Source organism: Scyliorhinus torazame, chromosome 2 (assembly GCF_047496885.1).
Source record: "Scyliorhinus torazame isolate Kashiwa2021f chromosome 2, sScyTor2.1, whole genome shotgun sequence".
In the NCBI taxonomy this organism is placed as follows: domain Eukaryota; kingdom Metazoa; phylum Chordata; class Chondrichthyes; order Carcharhiniformes; family Scyliorhinidae; genus Scyliorhinus; species Scyliorhinus torazame.
Genome location: NC_092708.1, coordinates 399705164 through 399728101, shown reverse-complemented (window position 1 = coordinate 399728101; position 22938 = coordinate 399705164). Strand labels below are relative to the sequence as shown.

The 22938-nt window shown below is 49.7% G+C and overlaps 1 protein-coding gene across 4 annotated transcripts in view; it reads right to left on the bottom strand.

Annotated features, from left to right (window-relative positions):
• The window catches only part of ttll5 (tubulin tyrosine ligase-like family, member 5), a 602008-nt gene that overhangs the window by 543230 nt on the left and 35840 nt on the right, over positions 1-22938 (bottom strand). For 3 of the 4 annotated variants that reach the window (XM_072494443.1, XM_072494444.1, XM_072494451.1), the window contains exons 5-8: positions 19536-19642; positions 14546-14676; positions 5262-5344; positions 3999-4068 (exon numbers count right to left, since the gene is read on the bottom strand). In XM_072494443.1, coding sequence (XP_072350544.1) covers positions 3999-4068; positions 5262-5344; positions 14546-14676; positions 19536-19642 — 391 coding nt within the window. Of the gene's footprint in view, positions 1-3998; positions 4069-5261; positions 5345-14545; positions 14677-19535; positions 19643-22938 lie in introns of those variants that run through there. The other variant, XM_072494455.1, reaches the window with a different exon arrangement.

Genomic DNA, 22938 nt, shown 5'->3' with positions numbered 1-22938 from the left:
AAGCGCCACAACGGGCGCTGGTCCCTCTCCTCCCCCAGCTCTAGGTCTACCCAATGCGGGGCGTGATCCGAAATGGCTATCGCCGAGTACTCGGTATCCTCTACTCTCGCCATCAGCGCCCTGCTCATAACAAACAAGTCGATCCGGGAATAGGCCTTATGAACATGCGAGAAGAATGAAAATTCCCTAGCCCCCGGCCTTGCAAGTCTCCAAGGGTCCACCCCTCCCATCTGGTCCATAAACCCCCTCAGCGCTTAAGCCGCTGCCGGCCTCCTACCCGTCCTAGACCTGGAGCGATCCAGTGCCGGATCCAACACCGTGTTAAAGTCCGTCCCCCCCTCCCATTATCAGGCCCCCCACTTCCAAGTCCGGGATCCGACCCAACATGCGCCGCATAAAGCCCGCATCGTCCCAGTTCGGGGCGTACATGTTGACCAGCACCACCCTCTCCCCTTGCAGCTTACCACTACGTACCTGCCGCCATTGTCTGTCACAATGCTCGACGCCTCGAACGACACCCTCTTCCCCACCAAGATCCCCACCCCCCGATTTTTGGCATCCAGCCCCGAATGAAACACCTGACCTACCCACCCCTTCCTCAATCTTACCTGGTCTGCCACCTTCAGGTGTGTCTCCTGGAGCATGACCACATCCGCCTTCAGCCCCTTCAGGTGCGCGAACACCTGGGCCCGCTTTACCGGCCCGTTCAGTCCCCTTACGTTCCAGGTTAGCAGCTGGATAAGGGGGCTACCCACCCCCCTCCCCCGCCAACTAGCCATAAACCCTCCTCGGCCAGCCACGCGCCCGCACCCCACGCCCGTCCCGTTCCCCACGGCGGCAGACCCCCGACCCAACCCCCTCTACCCGCTCCAGCTCCCCCTTGACCATACCAGCAGCAACCCGGTGTTCCCCCCCCCCAACCCACCCCCCCCCCCCCCCCCCCCCCCCCCCCATTATGGGAGGCATTACACAGGCTCAACCTAACCCGGCTGGTGGAGAAAATGGAGGGGGACTTTAAAAGATGGGATATGCTCCCTCTACCGTTGGTGGGGAGGGTGCAGACCGTGAAAATGATGGTGCTCCCCAGATTTTTGTTTGTCTTCCAGTGCCTCCCCATCTTCATCCCTAAGGCCTTTTTCAAGCGGGTAAACAAGATTTTTTTCTGGCTTTGTGTGGGCAAATAAAACCCCGCGGGTGAAGAAAATGTTGTTGGAGCGCAGTCGGGGGGAGGGCGGGTTGGCGCTGCCAAACATTTGCAACTACTACTGGGCGGCGAACATAGCGATGATTAGGAAGTGGGTAATGGGTGAGGGGTCGGCATGGGAGTAGATGGAGGCGGCGTCACGTAAAGGCACCGGTTTGGGAGCACTGGTAACGGCACCTCTGTCGTTCTCGCCGGCCCGGTACTCCACTAGCCCGGTGGTGGTGGCAGCATTGAGGATCTGGGGGCAATGGAGGAGGTGTAAGAAGGTGGAGGGTGCGTCAGTCTGGACCCCGATTTGCAATAACCACAGGTTCGCGCCGGGCAGGATCGATGGCGGGTTCCGAAGTTGGCAGAGAGCGGGAATTAGACGGATGGGAGATCTTTTCATAGACGGGAGTTTTCCCAGTCTGAAGACGCTGGAGGACAAGTTCAAGCTGCCGCCGGGGAATGGTTTCAGATATTTACAAGTCCAGGACTTTGAGGAAACAGGTGTTGGCTTTCCCGCTGATCCCGCCACGGGGGATACAGGACAGAGTAGTGTCCGGTACCTGGGTGGGGGAGGGGAAAGTGTCAGATATCTATCAGAAGCTGTTGGAGGCGGAGGAGACCCCAGTGGAGAAACTGAAGGGCAAGTGGGAGGAGGAGCTAGGAGGGGAGTTAGAGGCGGGTCTGTGGGCGGACGCCCTAAGCAGGGTTAATTCCTCCTCATCCTGTGCTAGGCTCAGTCTAATACAGTTTAAGATGGTCCACCAGGCACACATGACGGCGGCGAGGATGAGCACGTTTTTTGGGGTAGAAGATAGATGTGCGAGGTGTGCAGGAAGCCCAGCAAACCATGTCCATATGTTTTGGGCATGCCCGAAGCTTGGAGGATTCTGGTAGGGATTCTGGATTGGCCAAGGCAATGTCCCAGGTGCTTGGTACGCGGGTGGTGCCGAGTCCAGAGATAGCGATCTTTGGAGTGTCAGAAGACCCTGGAGTTCAGGGAGTGAAAGAGGCCGACGTTTTGGCCTTTGCCTCCCTGGTAGCCCGGAGACGGATCCTTTTAATGTGGAGGGACTCAAAACCTCCAAGTGTCGAGACTTGGGTCAGTGACATGGCTGGGTTTCTCAAGCTGGAGAAAATAAAGTTTGCCTTGAGGGGGGGGGGTCAATGCTGGGGTTCTCCCGGAGGTGGCAGCTGTTCGCCGACATTCTCGGGGAAAATTTAAATGTCAGCAGAAGCAGCATTCTGAAGGGGGGGACGGGTAGGTGCAATATGGTTAAGGGATGTACAGAAGGGGTTGGGTGGGAAATGTCTAGTTTACCATGTTGTTGTTAATGTTATTATTGTTTTGTTTGTTATTGTTATAAAAATTTTGCAAATACTTCAATAAAAATATTTTTTTAAAAAGAATATTAGCATTTAAGAGAACAAGGGGAGAGGTTGGGAGAAATTTATTTGGACAGAGGATTATTGGGTGCGAGGAATACTTTTACCGCATGGACTGGTGTAAGTCAAGACCATTGTGCCATGATGGGTAATTGAATATTTGATGCAAAAGGAATCAGGAGGGCACAAACAGCGGGATAACTCTTACAGGCTGACCAAAGCGCTGACAGATAAAATGGGCTAAATGGCTTCCTTCTGGTACAAGCAGAAAATCTTGCCTGAACAAAGCATCTTCAGAGAAATAGAACATAGTACAGTGCAGAAGGAGGCCATTCGGCCCATCGAGTCTGCACCGACCCACTTAAGCCCTCACTTCCGCCAGATCCCCGTAACCCAATAACCCCTCCTAACCTTTTTGGACACTAAGGGCAATTTATCATGGCCAATCCACCTAACCTGCACATCTTTGGACTGTGGGAGGAAACCGGAGCACCCGGAGGAAACCCACGCACACACGGGGAGAACGTGCAGACTCCGCACAGACAGTGACACAAGCCGGGAATCGAACCTGGGACCCTGGAGCTGTGAATGTTGATATTGGAGAGGACCGGCTGAAGGAGGGAATTTAACGGAAAGCAATCCAAACAGCTGAAGATGGAGCAAAAGCAGGGGAAAAATACATGGGAGGGGGGAAATCAGTGTCAAGATAGTTTGGAGGCAGCTGTAGGGCTAGTGTGACACGAATAACGATTATTATTAGAGAAGTTTAAAAGAGAGGAGGGGAGGTCATGCAGAGGTCAAGTGGTGTAGCAGAAAGAACAAGTTGGATCAACATACACATGAAAACTGACCCAAATCTGCTCATGCGAAGAAATAGCCAGCATATGTGGAAGAGGAGGGTACCACGGACGAATCAAACTCAGGACAACTAGGGATAGGTAATAAATGATGGCCTTGCCAATAATGCCGATATCCCAAAAATGAATAGAAAAAAACGGATGTAATACATGGTGCAGCAGCATGAATGGAGAGTTTAGTGGATAGCATTAGCTCTTTTCAAACCAGTAGCTTGTTACAATTGGCCTTGGCGAGAGAGGATATTCAATAAAATAATACAATAAAATTCCCATTCACACTGCTACATGAAACACTTTTCACAGAATGTCTTGCTCCTAATCATGGAAGGAAAGAACATTAAAATCTGTGTACATGTGGGGAAATGATTGGGCACTGACCATACAGCCAGAGGTGATGGCTCGAAGAGTCCTGCTCCCTCAGTGGCCATGCAAGACGATACCCTTGTAAAGATAGTGGGTTATGAAGAAAGCACTTAATTGTGTATTCGCAATTTAACAAGAACAAGATAAGATGCCCAAATAAAGCCATTAAAATTAAGTACAAGCTGCTGAAAAAAGTAACATACCATCTATTAGCAGCGGAGAGCGGATGTAACGTGAAACTAGGATACTCTCGTCTGTCGCAATCTGGTTGGGCTAAAACATTGGAAAGTAATATAAGAAACAAGGTTTGAGAGCAGTACAACGAACCGGTGCCCAGTGGTTAGAGAAGTGCACATCAATAAACCATAATTTAATACTTAAATAAAGCAAAATACTGCGGATGCTGGAAATCGGGAATCAAACAGAAAATGCTGGGAAAACTCAGCAGGTCTGGCAGTGTCTGTGGAGAGAAACAGAGTTAATGTTTGCCGTCTATATGGCCCCACTGCACAAGTTCTGTAGAAGGGTCAATGGACTTGAAACGTTAACAGTGTTTATGTCTCCAAAGGTGCTGCCAGACCTGCTGAGTTTATCCAGCATTTTCTGTCTTTATCATCGTTTAACCAGTCTCAACCCTGGCAGAAGGACTCAAGTCACTGAAACTGCAGCATTCTGGTTAGATACATGCAGAGTGCGGTGCTACGGTAACTGAGATGCACACCCAGGAAGCTGATCATATAAAAGTTACAAGTCTGTGCCCATTATGGGAGGAACTGGGTTGCAAGCAAATACTGGAGAAACTTAATTATTCAGCTTGGAAAGAACGTGACTGAGAAGTGAGCTCACTGAGGTACAGAAAACGGAGATCTAGAACACAATGATCAGCTATGGTTTGGGCCTCGCACTCTCAACTACTTTGGTCAACATTTTTCGCTCAACCGACATCACTAAAACAGATTATTGGATCATTATCACGTTTTTTTTTGTCGGAGCTTTCTGTGCACATACTGACTGCCACATTTCCTGCATTAGACTGACGGCCACACTTCAGATTGACTTCACTATGTTGTTTTGGGATGTCCGGAGGTTGGCTACAAGTCTTGCTTTCTACCTTTAAACTAAACCCTGACAGCACAACAAGTCACAGGATCAAACATGGACAAGATAGGTTGAGGACTGAAGGTATAACAGTCAAGCTGTCTTCTCCATATGTCCATACAGATACTTTCCTGCATGGTTCAGGAGCAGGAACCCGACGAGGGAAAGACACACAGCAGGGATTCAGCATGAGGCCAAGCTTCACCCCCACCACTGCTGAGTTTGGAAGACAAGGCAAATTGTAGCACTCTCATTTCTACCCCAGATGAGTTGGGCTGACTCAACAGAGGCAAAGTCTAACCGGCCATTTCACTGACCTATGGGAGGAGTTGGGGGGGGGGGGGGGGTGTCTGTTCACAAACACTTACATTTGTGACCAGGTAGACTCCACGGCCCCTCGAAGATGCGACTGGTTTAACAATCCATGGTCCCTTTTCCTTTGTATGTGCAGCTTTAAACAGATAAAATAAACATCAGCAATTATTTTTTTTTAATAAATATTTTATTGAAAATTTTTGGTCAACCAACACAGTACATTGTGCATCCTTTACACAATATTATAACAACACAAATAACAATGACCTATTTTATATAAGCAAAAAACAAAAAATGAATAAATATTAAATAACAAAAATGAAAACTAGCCCTAATTGGCAACTGCCTTGTCACAAGTTACACCCCCCCCTGCCCACCCCCCCCCCACCCCTCCCCTCCCCCCCCCCCCCCCCCCAAATCCTGGGCTGCTGCTGCTGCCTTCTTTTTCCCCTTCCATCTATCTATCCGCAAGATATTCGACGAACGGCTGCCACCGCCTGGTGAACCCTTGAGCCGACCCCCTTAGGACGAACTTAATCCGCTCTAGCTTTATAAACCCCGCCATGTCATTTATCCAGGTCTCCACCCCCGGGGGCTTGGCTTCCTTCCACATTAGCAATATCCTGCGCCGGGCTACTAGGGACGCAAAGGCCAAAACATCGGCCTCTCTCGCCTCCTGCACTCCCGGCTCTTGTGCTACCCGAAATATAGCCAACCCCCAGCTTGGTTCGACCCGGACCCCCACTACTTTTGAAAGCACCTTTGTCACCCCCATCCAAAACCCCCGTAGTGCCGGGCATGACCAAAACATATGGGTATGATTCGTTGGGCTTCTCGAGCACCTCGCACACCTATCCTCCACCCCAAAAAATTTACTGAGCCGCGCTCCAGTCATATGCGCCCTGTGTAATACCTTAAACTGAATCAGGCTTAGCCTGGCACACGAGGACGACGAGTTTACCCTACTTAGGGCATCCGCCCACAGCCCCTCCTCGATCTCCTCCCCCAGCTCTTCTTCCCATTTCCCTTTTAGTTCATCTACCATAGTCTCCCCTTCGTCCCTCATTTCCCTATATATATCTGACACCTTACCATCCCCCACCCATGTCTTTGAGATCACTCTGTCCTGCACCTCTTGTGTCGGGAGCTGCGGAAAATCCCTCACCTGTTGCCTCGCAAAAGCCCTCAGTTGCATATACCTGAATGCATTCCCTTGGGGCAACCCATATTTCTCGGTCAGCGCTCCCAGACTCGCGAACTTCCCATCCACAAATAGATATTTCAGTTGCGTTATAACTGCTCTTTGCCACATTCCATATCCCCCATCCATTCCCCCCGGGGCAAACCTATGGTTGTTTCTTATCGGGGACCCCCCCAAAGCTCCAGTCTTTCCCCTATGCCGTCTCCACTGTCCCCAAATCTTCAGTGTAGCTACCACCACCGGGCTTGTGGTGTAGTTCCTCGGTGAGAACGGCAATGGGGCTGTCACCATAGCCTGCAGGCTAGTCCCCCTACAGGACGCCCTCTCTAATCTCTTCCACGCCGCTCCCTCCTCCTCTCCCATCCACTTACTCACCATTGAAATATTAGCGGCCCAATAGTACTCACTTAGGCTCGGTAGTGCCAGCCCCCCCCTATCCCTGCTACGCTGTAAGAATCCCTTCCTCACTCTCGGGGTCTTCCCGGCCCAAACAAAACCCATGATGCTCTTTTCAATCCTTTTAAAAAAAGCCTTCGTGATCACCACCGGGAGGCACTGAAACACAAAGAGGAATCTCGGGAGGACCACCATCTTAACCGCCTGCACCCTCCCTGCCATTGACAGGGCTACCATATCCCATCTCTTGAAATCTTCCTCCATCTGTTCCACCAACCGCGTTAAATTTAACCTGTGCAGTGTGCCCCAATTCTTAGCTATCTGGATCCCCAGGTAACGAAAGTCTCTTGTTACCTTCCTCAACGGTAGGTCCTCTATTTCTCTACTCTGCTCCCCAGGATGCACCACAAACAGCTCACTCTTCCCCATGTTCAATTTATACCCTGAAAAATCCCCAAACTCCCCAAGTATCCGCATTATTTCTGGCATCCCCTCCGCCGGATCCGCCACATATAGTAGCAAATCGTCCGCATACAAAGATACCCGGTGTTCTTCTCCTCCCCTAAGTACTCCCCTCCACTTCTTGGAACCCCTCAGCGCTATCGCCAGGGGCTCAATCGCCAGTGCAAACAGTAATGGGGACAGAGGGCATCCCTGCCTTGTCCCTCTATGGAGCCGAAAATATGCCGATCCCCGTCCATTCGTGACCACACTCGCCACTGGGGCCCTATACAATAGCTGCACCCATCTAACATACCCCTCTCCAAAACCAAATCTCCTCAACACCTCCCACAAATAATCCCATTCCACTCTATCAAATGCTTTCTCGGCATCCATCGCCACTACTATCTCTGTTTCACCCTCTGGTGGGGCCATCATCATTACCCCTAACAGCCTCCGTATATTCGTGTTCAGCTGTCTCCCCTTCACAAACCCAGTTTGGTCCTCGTGAACCACCCCCGGGACACATTCCTCTATTCTCATTGCCATAACCTTGGCCAGGACCTTGGCATCCACATTTAGGAGGGAAATTGGTCTGTAGGACCCGCATTGTAGCGGGTCCTTTTCATTCTTTAAGAGAAGCGATATCGTTGCTTCAGACATAGTCGGGGGCAGTTGTCCCCTTTCCTTTGCCTCATTAAAGGTCCTCGTCAGTACCGGGGCGAGCAAGTCCAAATATTTTCTATAAAATTCGACTGGGAATCCGTCCGGTCCCGGGGCCTTTCCCGTCTGCATGCTCCTAATTCCTTTCACCACTTCTTCTACCTCGATCTGTGCTCCCAGTCCCACCCTTTCCTGCTCTTTCACCTTGGGAATTTCCAGCCGATCCAAAAAGTCCATCATTCTCTCCCTCCCATCCGGGGGTTGAGCTTCATATAATTTTTTATAAAATGTCTTGAACACTTCATTCACTCTCTCCGCTCCCCGCTCCATCTCTCCTTCCTCGTCCCTCACTCCCCCTATTTCCCTCGCTGCTCCCCTTTTCCTCAATTGGTGTGCCAGCAACCTGCTCGCCTTCTCCCCATATTCATACTGTCCACCCTGTGCCTTCCTCCATTGTGCCTCTGCAGTGCCTGTAGTCAGCAAGTCAAATTCCACATGCAGCCTTTGCCTTTCCCTGTACAGTCCCTCCTCCGGTGCTTCCGCATATTGTCTGTCCACCCTCAAAAGTTCTTGCAGCAACCGCTCCCGTTCCTTACTCTCCTGCTTCCCTTTATGTGCCCTTATTGATATCAGCTCCCCCCTAACCACCGCCTTCAACGCCTCCCAGACCACTCCCACCTGGACCTCCCCATTGTCATTGAGTTCCAAGTACTTTTCAATACATCCCCTCACCCTTAAACACACCCCCTCATCCGCCATTAGTCCCATGTCCATTCTCCAGGGTGGGCGCCCTCCTGTTTCCTCCCCTATCTCCAAGTCCACCCAGTGTGGGGCGTGATCCGAAATGGCTATAGCCGTATACTCCGTTCCCCTCACCTTCGGGATCAATGCCCTACCCAGCACGAAAAAGTCTATGCGCGAATAGACTTTATGGACATAGGAGAAAAACGAGAACTCCTTACTCCTAGGTCTACTGAATCTCCACGGGTCCACACCTCCCATCTGCTCCATAAAATCTTTAAGCACCTTGGCTGCTGCCGGCCTCCTTCCAGTCCTGGACTTCGACCTATCCAGCCCTGGTTCCAACACCGTGTTAAAGTCTCCCCCCATTATCAGCTTTCCCGTCTCCAGGTCCGGAATGCGTCCTAGCATCCGCCTCATAAAATTGGCATCATCCCAGTTCGGGGCATACACGTTTACCAAAACCACCGTCTCTCCCTGTAGTTTGCCACTCACCATCACGTATCTGCCCCCGTTATCCGCCACTATAGTCTTTGCCTCGAACATTACCCGCTTCCCCACTAATATAGCCACCCCCCTGTTTTTCGCATCTAGCCCCGAATGGAACACCTGCCCCACCCATCCTTTGCGCAGCCTAACCTGGTCTATCAGTTTCAGGTGCGTTTCCTGTAACATAACCACATCTGCTTTAAGTTTCTTAAGGTGTGCGAGTACCCGTGCCCTCTTTATCGGCCCGTTGAGCCCTCTCACGTTCCACGTGATCAGCCGAGTTGGGGGGCTTCCCACCCCCCCTCCTTGCCGATTAGCCATCATCTTTTTCCAGCTTCTCACCCAGTTCCCACGCAGCTGTATCTACCCCAGGCGGTGCCCCCCCCCGCCCATCCTCTCCCGTACCCGCTCCCCCCTTTCCCCAGCAGCAGCAACCCAGTAATTCCCCCCTCTCACCCCCCCCCGCTAGCGTAATTACTCCCCCCATGTTGCTCCCAGAAGTCAGCAAACTCTGGCTGACCTCGGCTTCCTCCCGTGACCACGGCTCGCACCGTGCGACGCCCCCTCCTTCCTGCTTCTCTATTCCCGCCATAGTTATCATAGCGCGGGAGCCAAGCCCGCGCTTCTCCCTTGGCCCCGCCCCCCATGGCCAACGCCCCATCTCCTCTCCCTCCCCACCTCCCCCCATCACCCCCTGTGGGAGAGAGAAAAGTTACCACACCGCAGGATTAGAACATAAAACCCCTCTTCGCCCCCCCCATTCGCCCCACCACTTTGTCCAAACGTTCTTTTTAATAATCCACTCATTCCAGTTTTTCTTCTACAATAAAAGTCCACGCTTCATCCGCCGTCTCAAAGTAGTGGTGCCTCCCTTGATATGTGACCCACAGTCTTGCCGGTTGCAGCATTCCAAATTTTATCTTCCTTTTATGAAGCACCGCCTTGGCCCGATTAAAGCTCGCCCTCCTTCTCGCCACCTCCGCACTCCAGTCTTGATAAACGCGGATCACCGCGTTCTCCCATTTACTGCTCCGAGTTTTCTTCGCCCATCTAAGGACCATTTCTCTATCCTTAAAACGGAGGAATCTCACCACTATGGCTCTGGGAGTTTCTCCTGCTCTCGATCCTCGCGCCATAACTCGGTATGCTCCCTCCACCTCCAACGGACCCGCCGGGGCCTCCGCTCCCATTAACGAGTGCAGCATCGTGCTCACATATGCCCCGACGTCCGCACCCTCCACAACTTCAGGAAGACCAAGAATCCTCAGGTTGTTCCTCCTTGCGTTGTTTTCCAGTGCCTCCAACCTCTCCACACATCGTTTCTGATGTGCCTCCTGTATCTCCGTCTTCACCACCAGGCCCTGTATATCGTCCTCATTCTCGGCTGCCTTCGCCTTCACGACCCGAAGCTCCCGCTCCTGGGTCTTTTGTTCCTCCTTTAGCCCTTCAATCGCCTGTAGTATCGGGGCCAACAGCTCTTTCTTCATTTCCTTTTTTATCTCTTCCACGCAGCATTTCAAGAACTCTTGTTGTTCAGGGCCCCATGTGAAACTGCCACCTTCCGACGCCATCTTGGTTTTTGCTTGCCTTCCTTGCCGCTGTTCCAAAGGATCCGCTGCAATCCGGCCACTTTCCTCTCCTTTTTCCATCCGTGTCCAGGGGGAATTCCCTTCTGGTTTACCGCACGGTGTTTTTAGCCGTTAAAATTGCCGTTGGGGCTCCTATCAAGAGCCCAAAAGTCCGTTTCACCGGGAGCTGCCGAAACGTGCGACTCAGCTGGTCATCGCCGCACCCGGAACACATCAGCAATTATTAACATCAACAATTATCAACAGTAAAGATCCGCTACAATGTGGGTCCCAGAGACCGATATCGCTCTTGAACGTGGATGCCAAATTGCTGGCCAAGATTTTGACCACGAGAATTGAGGAGTGTCCCAGGGATGATAGGGGAGGATCAGACAGGCTTTGTTAAGGGCAGGCAACTGAACTCCAATGTACGGAGGCTCCTAAACATTATTATGATGCCCTCAGAAGGAGGGAAGGCAGAAGTAGTGGCTGCGATGGATGCAGAGAAAACCTTTGACCGGGTGGAATGGGAGTGCCTGTGGGAAACGGCAAGAAGGTTTGGATTCGGTGAGGATTCATAGGGTGGGTCCAACTACTCTACCAGGCCGCCGTAGCAAGTGTATGCACGAACAGGGTGAGGTCGGAATATTTTAGGCTCCATCGAGGGATGATGCAGGGGTGCCCCCTCTCCCCGTTACTATTCGCCATTGCAATAGAGCCGTTGGCCATAGCGCTGAGGGCTTCAAAGAACTGGCGGGGATTGGGGGGGGGAGGAGGAGCATCGGGTCTCGCTTTATGCAGATGATCTGCTCCTGTATATTTCGGACCCACTAGAGGGGATATCAGAGATCATATCATAGAATTTACAATGTTGAAGGAGGCCATTCGGCCCATCGAGTCTGCACCGGCTCTTGGAAAGAGCACCCTACCCAAACCCACACCTCCACCCCATCACCCAGCAACCCCACCCAACACTAAGGGCAATTTTGGACACCAAGGACAATTTAGCATGGCCAATCCACCTAACCTGCACACCTTTGGACTGTGGGAGGAAACCGGAGCACCCGGAGGAAACCCATGCACACACGGGGAGAACGTGCCGACTCCGCACAGACAGTGACCCAAGCCGGGAATCGAACCTGGGACCCTGGAGCTGTGAAGCAATTGTGCTAACCACTGTGCTACCGTGCTGCCCACTTAAGATGGGGGAGGTCATGCAGATTCTGAGGGACTTTGGCAATTTTTCAGGGTACAAATGAAACGAGAAGAAAAGCGAGATGTTCGTGATCCAAGCTAAAGGGCAGGAGAAGAGATTGGGAGAGCTGCCGCTTAAGATGGTGGAGAAGAGCTTTCGGTACCGAGGTATACAGGTGGCTCGAAAGTGGGACTGGGATGCCCTCCACAAGCTTAACTTATCCCAGTTGGTAGAGCAGATGGAGGGGGTCTTTAAAAGGTGGGACATGCTCCCGCTTTCTCTAGCGGGGAGGTTGCAGACCGTTAAGATGACGGTACTCCCCAGATTTCTGTTTGTCTTCCAATGCCTTCCCATCTTCATCCCCAAGTCCTTCTTTAAGCGGGTGAACAAGATCACTTTGGGATTTGTATGGGCAAATAAGACCCCGCGAGTAAAGAGATTGTATCTGGTGGGGGTCAATGTGGGAGCGGTTAGAGGCGGCCTCATGCAAAGGCACCAGCTTAGGGGCACTCGTAACGGCTGTTCTCGCCGGCACGCTACCCCTCCAGTCCGGTGGTGGCGGCGGCACGAAGGATCTGGGGTCAGTGGAGAAGACACAGGGGGGTGGAGGGAGCCTCAGTTTGGACCCCGATACGCAACAATCACAGATTTGTCCCAGGCAAGATAGACGGGGGGTTTCAAAGCTGGCATAGGGCAGGTATTAAAAGGATGGGGGACCTGTTCATAGACGGGACTTTTCCTTGCTTGAAAGCACTGGAGGAGAAATTTAATTTGCCCCCTGGAAATGCCTTCCGATACCTTCAGGTACGCCCCTTTCTCATAAAACAGGTGGTGACATTTCCGTTGCTATCCCCACGTAGGAGACAAGATAGGGTGGTCTCCGGCACCTGGGTAGGGGAGGGGAATGTGTCGGACATCTACCAAGAACTACAGGAGGTGGAGGAAGCCCCAGTGGGGGAACTTAAGGGCAAGTGGGAGGAGGAGCTGGGCGGGGAGCTGGATGCGGGCTGATGCCCTAAGCAGGGTTAATTCCTCCTTATCATGTGCCAGGTTTAGCTTAATTCAGTTTAAGGTGGTCCATCGGGCACACATGACGGCAGCGAGAATGAGCAAGTTCTTTTTGGGGGGGGGGGGGGGGGGGGGGGGAATGGGGAATGTTGCGTATTTTTGTTCTTTTTTCTTTATATAATGTTAACGTTTACCTTGTTTTGTTAAATGTTGTTAATGGTTATGCAAAAATTATGTTTTGATAAAAATTATTTTTTTTAAAACCAATTATCAACAGTTTATGATTAGTTCGTTCTAGAATGAAAGTATCAATAGAATTCTAATTTTTATATTACACAACCTAGTGAAACTGGTCTCCAGGATTTAGCCCAACAAGGGTCCAGAGCCTGGGGCAGAATCCAAACAGGTGCTGTCCAGAAGCGCAACCCAATTAGACACTGGGGTGTTTGATAGAACTTTATACGGAAACATTCTAGTTCGATGCTCTGAGTTGATCTAATTGAAACAGTTGCAAAGTCGCTCCAGGTATATTATTCCATGTTCCACTGTCCAAATCCCTGGGGCACAAATCAGCGACAAGGAATAAAAATAGAAATGTGAAAGAAGTTAGCAGGAAAGGACATTGAAGCAGACAGCATAAATGGAATCAAGGATCTAGCAGATTAGTTTCGAGACATTGGTCAATGGAAATAGCTAGGTTTTCTCACAATTCTCCCTCTTCTCAGGAATGGGTTAGGATCAAACACACCATCGTTGCCGTCCGCACTCGGCATCACCACCTGCACACCGAGAGCCGGGTCTGACCACAGTACAAGGATGGGGCTAAGCAGCAATTTTCTAAACAGTGAGCTCCTTAAGGCAACCGGGTCCCCGGACAGAGCATACAGAACTGCTAAACAGAGAGTCTGATTTGCCTTATCCCTGGAGGTGCAGCTGGCAGAAAACTATCCCTTCACAAAAAGCTATAAGGCGATATCTAATTCGGCAGCAGAAAAAGGCGGTCAGTCCCGGCTCCGGGTCACTGCCTGTGTGCAGTTTGCACATTCTCCCCGTGGGTCTCACCCCCACAATCCAAAGATGTGCAGGGTGGATGGATTGGCCACGCTAAATTGCCCCTTAATTGGAAGAATTGTTTTTTTTAAAAGAAAAAGGCAGTCAGGTACAGATCACCTGTCCCTTTGGGAACATCTAGGATATGAAGTGAGGGCCAATCAACTCTATACCACACCCTGTCAAAGTGCTTCTACGCTGTGGATATTTATTGTCCTTTCCTTAGTTAGGGCTGAGACGGTGATGGTGGACCTTCTCCTTAACCAAGGGGTTTTGTGGAACCAAGAATCCTGTTGGGCCATTTCAGAGGTTGAGTTAAGAGTCAGGCATGCTGGAGTGGGCCTGGAGATACATACAAGCCCAAACCAACAAAGAATGACAGGTTTATTTCTCTATAGGGCACCAGTGAACCAGAGAATCTGATCATAGTCATTTTTCTTGTTCACCGATGTGAATGGATTTGAAGTCACTTTCTCGGGATTGCTGCTTGAGTAATATAATCACAAACTACTACAGGCCCGACACTGCACTCGGTGTAGCATCATTTGGATTGGACTAAATTGCAATTCTGTGTAAAGTCCTTACTCCACAATTCCTGGAACTCAGAGGGTAGGATGTAAGCCTGAGGTACAATGTTGAAGTGTTTGAACCCATGGGTTTGCTGCATGCGTTGGATATTTTTATACAGCCGATCCTTCCTGGTCAATTCATAGGATCTGAAATCAAGGAAATTAAATAGCATCAATAGAGAAAAATGTAAAAAGGAAAATCATACCTTCAGGTAGTTATGGAGTATAACATCTTCGGTGTTACCACCACTAATGGAGACTGCACTCTGACTTGGTGGCACACTTACTGCAGCTCAGGTGGAGCTGTTCTTTAATGAAAGGGACCGACCCTGCTTCTCCAAGATAGGAGGCTGTGACAGGTTATACACAGAAACAGTGATCAAAAGTATTGGACTGAGTTTTGTGATAAATCCAATGCGAGAAAGTAAAATTCATGCGAGGTGTTTCTGACTATGTTAAAAAATGTTTACTTTTTAAAGATTTTTAATTGGATGAAAAATCCCTCCATGGATTGGCACCTTGACGTGATGGAGATGCTAGAGTGTTCTGTTGATCCAGAGAGGGATGCTTTTGGAAGTCTTAAATTCCTGGCAGGGTCATCCATGACGGTATGGTCAGAGGGGAGGAACCAGCGCACTCCAAAACAAGTCCTCAATGGCGGATCAGGCAGAAGATACTCGTATGGTATCACTGACTGCGATGGCGGATGAAGGCTGCAGCAGTAGGGAGACCCTCAGTCAAGGTTCCCTTGTCACTGAAACTGGGCCTACCTTCTGTCAACAATGGGTGTCGGCTGATGTGCAACAGCAGACCGACATTAAAAGATGTCTACCTAGAGGAAACCAACACACCTCCCACTCAAACATAATCCTCCAGCATTCAGCGAGGGGGCAGGGCTGAGAGAAAAAACAAACAAAGAAAATTACAGCACAGGAACAGGCCCTTCGGCCCTCCCAGCCTGCGCCGATCCAGATCCTTTATCTAAACCTGTCTTCTATTTCCCAAGGATCTACTTCCCTCTGTTCCCCGCCCGTTCGTATATCTGTCTAGATGCATCTTAAATGATGCTATCGTGCCCGCCTCTACCACCTCCGCTGGCAAAGCGTTCCAGGCATCAACCACCCTCTGCATAAAAAAACTTTCCACGCACATCTCCCTTAAACTTTCCCCCTCTCACCTTGAAATCGTGACCCCTTGTAATTGACACCCCCACTCTTGGAAAAAGCTTCTTGCTATCCACCCTGTCCATACCACTCATAATTTTGTAGACCTCAATCAGGTCCCCCCTCAACCTCCGTCTTTCCAACGAAAACAATCCTAATCTACTCAACCTTTCTTCATAGCTAGCACCCTCCATACCAGGCAACATCCTGGTGAACCTCCTCTGCACCCTCTCTAAAGCATCCACATCCTTCTGGTAATGTGGTGACCAGAACTGCACGCAGTATTCCAAATGTGGCCTAGCCAAAGTCCTATACAACTGTAACATGACCTGCCGACTCTTGTACTCAATACCCCGTCCGATGAAGGCAAGCATGCTGTATGCCTTCTTGACCACTCGATCAGCCTGCGTTGCCACCTTCAGGGTACAATGGACCTGAACTCCCAGATCTCTCTGTACATCAATTTTCCCCAGGACTCTTCCATTGACCGTATAGTCCGCTCTTGAATTAGATCTTCCAAAATGCATCACCTCGCATTTGCCTGGATTGAACTCCATCTGCCATTTCTCTGCCCAACTCTCCAATCTATCTACATTTTGCTGTATTCTTTGACAGTCCTCCTCGCTATCTGCAACTCCACCAATCTTAGTATCATCTGCAAACTTGCTAATCAGACCACCTATACCTTCGTCCAGAGATCTGGAAGTTCCTAGCTTCGGACTGGCATGGAGTTTGAATCAGTCGTTTCGCTCTTGGAATAGGAACAGGAGTGTGTTTCGGCAGCTTTCTTCACGACTGAGCACCCCTCTTCAGGATCCACTCTGCTCACTCCGCATGGGGAAAGGGCTGGAAAAGATGCCATGAAAATATACTGTTCCATCTTAACCCTACTGGAAAACCACATCCAGCAACTCAGCCTGGGGTCAGAAAATCAAAGTTAAACTCAATTTCAGAAACTGGAACGTCCAAACCCTCATGGATAATGAGCAAAAGCAATCGACAGGAAGGAAGAACTGTCCTTGTTGCTCATGAACTCAGGCACTTCAACATTGACATTGCTGTCCTGCAAGAGACTCGAAGAGCATGTGAACGGCAGCTGAGGGCAGTGGTTACACCTTCTTCTGGAGAGTGAAGTCTGAAGATAGGCCCAGGACGTATGGAATTGGTTTCACCATCAAGAACATACTCATCAAACAACTCTCAGAGCTCCCTGTCAGCACCTCAGAACTCTCCAGCTACAACTTGCCAAGAACCAGCAGGCAATAGTTGAGAGTGTCTATGCCCCAAACCTTGATGCCAATGAGGAGTCCAAAGAAGGTTTCTACTCCACCCTAGACAGCATACTCTCCAACATTCCGAACGAAGATAAGATCATCCTCCTTTTGGGCTTCAATGCCAGGGTTGGAAAGGACTCCCAACTCTGGAAAGGAACCATCAGAAAGGAAGGAATTGGGAATTGAAGCTCCAACGGGGTTTTCCTGCTCACCAAACGCATGGGACACCAGCTTGTCATGACTAACACACTTGGAAGAACCTCCCGATTGAAGGGACACAATTCTTCGAGAACTCCTGACAGCAAGAGGAGGTCCAGAAAAGGAGCCTGGGAAAGAAATATTAAAGATAGAGTCCAAGGACCAATCCCACCTCCCAGAAACACCTGCCAAGTGTGGGGTTGGAGATGCAGCTCTAGGGTCTAGGATCATGGGCAGCACGGTAGCACAGTGGGTAGTACTGTTGCTTCACAGCTCCAGAGTCCCAGGTTAGATTCCTCGCTTGCATCACTCTCTGTGCGGAGTGGGTTTCCTCCGGGTGCGCCGGTTTCCTCCCACAAGCCCCGAAAGATGTGCTGTTAGGTGAATTGGACATTCTGAATTCTCCCTGTGTCTGCGTGGGTTTCCTCCAGGTGCTCCGGTTTCCTCCCACAAGACCCAGAAGACGTGCTGTTAGGTGAATTGGACATTCTGAATTCTCCCTCTGTGTACCCGAACAGGCGCCAGAGTGTGGCGACAAGGGGATTTTCACGGTAACTTCATTGCAGCGTTAATGTAAGCCTACTTGTGACAATAATAGATTATTGTCATCAGCCACAGAACCCATGACCAGTGCCAGGAGTTTCTTAGGTGGACAACCAAACTTGTTAACGAGTGATCGCCGAAGAAGTAGATACAATTTTTAGACATACAAAGAACAAATCATCTTGTAGACAATGCACTGACATCCTCTGTAACTCCATCGATCTGGAGGTTTGTAACAGTGTGCAGCTTGCTCTAAATCCCAAAACCATTGAAAATTAACCACGTTGAATTTCAGTTTTCTTAAATGCCACAAATTTACACATTCCCAAGAGCGCAGTGCAGATTTCTGATCTTCCCATTTCATTTCAGATGTGTTTAAGTTCAGCCTTGCATCCTATTCTATTGGCTTAATTGTTTTTTAATTTAGAGTTCTCAATTTTTTTTCCAATTAAGGGGCAATTTAGCGTGGGCAACTCCTGCACACCCCATTGTCTTAATTGTAATGAAAAATTATCCGTGCTGCGTCATCATTTCAAAGCAAATTACAAAGGGGGATTGGGGATACTCACTCATCAGTCAATGATAAATCAGAGAACAATTAGTCTCTCTAAAGAGGTGTTCAAACATCTTGGAATCCCAGATGACTCCTTCTGACATGTGATGAACCCCAGTACTTCATTTGCGCACTTGCACACTTGGCAGCTCTTGACTTCTGGTTGCTATCTTTAAAGATGCATATAGCTCGGGGCAGCACAGTGGCACAGTGGGTTAGCACTGCTGCCTCATGGCACCGAGGTCCCAGGTTCGATCCAGGCTCTGGGTTACTGTCAGTGTCGAGTTTGCATTCTCCCAGTGCTTGCGTGGGTTTCGCCCTCACAACCTAAAAAAAGATGTGCAGGGCAGGTGGATTGGCCATATCTTTTTATTTAAAAATATATACAAGGCCAAATGGTACAAACACTAATTTTGTGTTGGAGAAACAGGGTACCATCCCCTCAGTACCAATGTACGGGGAGGGGGGGTGGATACTCTGATTATTAAAACAGTTCACAACACAGCTGTCCAAAAAACAAAACGGTACAAGCACTAAGCATTGCGCTGGAGAGACCAGATATCCTCGCCTCTGTACCAACAGAAGGGAAAAGGAGGGCAGGTGGGGAGAGAGGGGAAAGGAGGATGGCGGGGATGGAGGGAGTCGGGGTGTTGGTGAAGGGGGGCCCAATAGGGCACTGCCTGAACTATCTACGGAGGCAGAAAAACAAAAGAACCTTCAATTATGATGTGCCAGATTCCGGGAGTCCCCCAGAGGGGGTGAGGGGCGACATAGTGTCGGGCACGAGTGAGCCCTGCATCCCACTGCACGCTAAATTGCCCCTTAATTGGAAAAAGTGAATTGGGTACTTTAAATTTTTAAAAAAGTTGCATATAGCTGTATTCACAGATCTAATTTCACTGCTGCCTTATTTGGCTACTACGTTCAAAAGGAGTAAGTGGCTTCCTTATTCGTCCAATCAAAGCTAACCATCTCACATTTCACTATGTTCAATTTATTTGCCATTTATCCAGCCACTCTCGTATTTTGCCCCCCCCCCCCCGCCCAGCACAGACTGGGAGATAACTTAATGAAGTCAATTCAGAGATCAGTATAACCAAAACACACAAAGAGCTTTATTCCCTTCAGAAAATGGCAGCGCAGGAGGGTCGGAGGAAACATTACAATAGAAGCAAAAATTATCCACAAAGAGCGGATTCAACTTAGTTGTGAATAAAACCGCAATCAAACAGATAAATCAAACTTTCAGACAATTGGGAGAGAAATATCGCTTACCTAGGGAAATGGTTGACTTTCTGAAACTCCAGCAGCGTGCGTAATACATAAGGTTTGAGATGGGAACCTGTCCACATCAAGTTGAAATCATTACTGTTGGGATGGACCTGCATGTGAAGAAAAGGGAAACATGACTGCATTAGTACCAACAGTCCATTTTGCAAAAAGGGGAGGGATGTCAGTACTTTTTTTTTGTAAATTTAGTGTACCCAATTAATTTTTTCCAATTAAGGGGCAATTTAGCTTGGCCAATCCACCTACCCTGCACATCTTTGGGTTGTGGGGGGCAAAACCCAGGCAGACACGGGGAGAATGTGCAAACTCCACACAGACAGTGACCCAGAGCCGGGATTGAATCTGGGACCTCGCCGCCATGAGGCAGCAGTGCTAACCACTGCGCCACCGTGCTGCCCGAGGGATGTCAGTACTTGCGAGTAAGGCACTTTATTACCATTGTCAAACATAGCCAGATTAGGCTCTTGCTTTTCAGTCAGGCAATGGGGGTGCCACTGGTAAGGCCAGTATTTACTTAAATCCCCAATTATCCCTACAGAGGAGGCTTTTTTGAGTAGCAGCAGTCCACATGGTATACATACATCCACAGTATTGTCAGGGAGGAACTTCCAGGATTTTGTTTTCTCCAAATTTAGCATTGCCAATTATTTTTCTTTTCCAATTAAGGGGCAATTTAGCGTGGCCTATCCACCTAACCAGCACATCGTTGGGTTGTGAGGGTGAAACCCACGGAGACATACCGAGAATGTGCAAACTCAACACAGACAGTGACCCAGGGCCGGGATTCGAACCCGGGTCCTCAGCGCCGCAGTCCCAGTGCTAACCACTGCGCCACCTGCCGCCCCGGAAGTTCCAGGATTTCGACCCAGTGACAGAGAAGGAATAGCGATATATTTCCAAGTCAGGATGATGTGTGGTTTGGAGGGGAACTTGCAGACAGTGGTGGTACCATGTGTCTACTGCCCTTGCCCTGATAGGTGGTACAGGCTGCAGATTGAGGAGGCTGTGTCTCGATCCTTGGCAAGTTGCTGCAGTGTCTCTTATAGTTGGTCAATCACACTATCACTATGCGCTGGTGGTGGAGGGAGTGAATGTTTAAGGTAGCGGAAGGGGTGCCGATCAAGCAGGCTGCTTGGCCATGGTGGTGTTGAGTCTCGTGAGTACTGTGCAGAGTATTCCATCACACTCCTGGCTTGTGCCATGTGGATGGTGCACAGAATTCCAAATCTATCACCTTCTCTAATAACCACAGTATTTTGTGGCTACGTTTCTAATAGATGGTGGCACCAAGGATTTGATCGGAGGATTCAGCCATGGTAATGTCATTGAACGATGGTTACATTTTCTCTTGCTGGAGATGGTCATTGTTGGGGACTGTGTGGCACAAATGTTTCTGGCTACTTATTAGCCCAAGGATTTGCTGCATGTGGTCATTAACCGAGGAGCAGAAAAAGGAACCAATTGCTGAGCAGTCTTAAGAGAAAAGTCTCCTTTCTGACTTTACGATAAGATGAATGTTATTGATGAAGCATCTGAAGGTGGTTGATCCTCAGACAGTACCAAGGAATTCTTGGGGAAAAGTTATCTGCAAATACCTACCTTTGTGGTGGGAATGACTCGGGGAAATCTTACCGGAGAGAATGGCAGTGACGTGGTTATTATTGCACCAAGGCTAGAACCCTTACAGGAACCCGCCTTCATTTGTCCCCAAATGGAACGCAGATCACTGACCCACAACAGGATCTTCTCAATATTGGCTGCTCAATAGCAAAATAATAAACTGGATAAAGCCAAGCCTCCTGATTGCCTATCTCTCTGGTTAGACAACCTGCGGACGTCTTGGGGGTCTTACCCACCTAAATTAACAACAAAAAACAGGGCGTCATGGTGGCGCAGTGGTTAGCCCTGCTGCCTACAGCACTGAGGACCTGGGTTCAATCCCGGTCCTCAGGGTCACTGTCCGTGTGGAGTTTGCACATTCTCCCCGTGTCTCCGTGGGTCTCACCCCCACAACCCAAAGATGTGGTTAGGTGGATTGGCCACATTAAATTGCCCCTTAATTGGCAAAAAAATAATTGGGTACTCTAAATTTTTTTTTTACTTTGATAAAAAAGGACTTTGTGGGGGGGATGTGTGGAGATTGTTTTCATCATCTCTCCTATAGTGGATACTGGGTCCATAATATAAAGAAGCAGGTCATCCATGTACAAGGACACCGTATGCCCTAGGGGCGGCACCGTAGCACAGTGGTTAGCACTGCTGCCTCACGGCGTCGAGGTCCCTGGCTCGATCCCGGCCCCGGGTCACTGTCCGTGTGGAGTTTGCACATTCTCCCAGTGCCTGTGTGGGTCGAAGCCCAACAACCCAAAGATGTGCAGGGTAGCTGGATTGGTCACACTAAATTGCCCCTTAAAAGGGATACAAAAAAGGACACCCTATGCTCCACCCTGAATGAGTGGAGTGGGCAGGTTAGTGGGCAGCACGGTAGCACAAGTGATTAGCACTGTGGCTTCACAGCGCCAGGGACCGGGGGTTCGATTCCCAGCTTGGGTCGCAGTCTGTGCGGAGTCTGCACGTTCTCCCCATGTCTGCGTGGGTTTCTACCGGGTGCTCCGGTTTCCTCCCACAGTCCAAAGATGTGCAGGTTAGGTGGATTGGCCATGCTAAATTGCCCTTAGTGTCCAAAAAGGTTAGGAGGGGTTATTGGGTTACGGATTCCCTTTTGTGTTAGGAATGTGCAGGTTCGGTTGTGCGGTTACAGGTCCAGACGGGAGTGGGGAAGGGTCGGTGTTGACTCGATAGACCGAATAACCTCCTTCTGCACTGTAGGGGTGCTATTCTATTCTCTAATTCTCTGGGCCCAACGGGGATTCCAACTCTTCACACCACTCCCCCTCCACAGCTTTAATCACCCAGCAGCAAGCATATTTTTCTTTACAAAGGAATCCGTCTCCCCCGGTGCATCGCAAAAATAGTCTTTCCCCATAAAGGTCACTCTTAGCCGCACTGGGTACACCACCCAAAACCGGACTCCACTTTTGCAGAGTGGCCGTGGCTTTGTTGAACACAGCCGGCTTCTTCATCAGCTCCGCTCCCACATCCTGCTAAAACCTGATGGACAGGCTTGAGACAATTGACACCTCTTTAACCTGTGATTATCACTCTCTCCAGTTGCTCCTTCTGGACCTGTAGACTTAATTACCTGCAAAGACTCACATTCAAAGTATCATCTTCCATATTTGACTTTGTCTATTAAATGTTTCTGGAACCCACCTCTTCATTCACCTGAGGAAGGAGCTGTGCTCTGAAAGCTAGTGATTCGATACAAATCTGTTGGACTTTAACCTGGTGTTGTAAGGCTTCTTACTGTGCCCACCACAGTCCAACG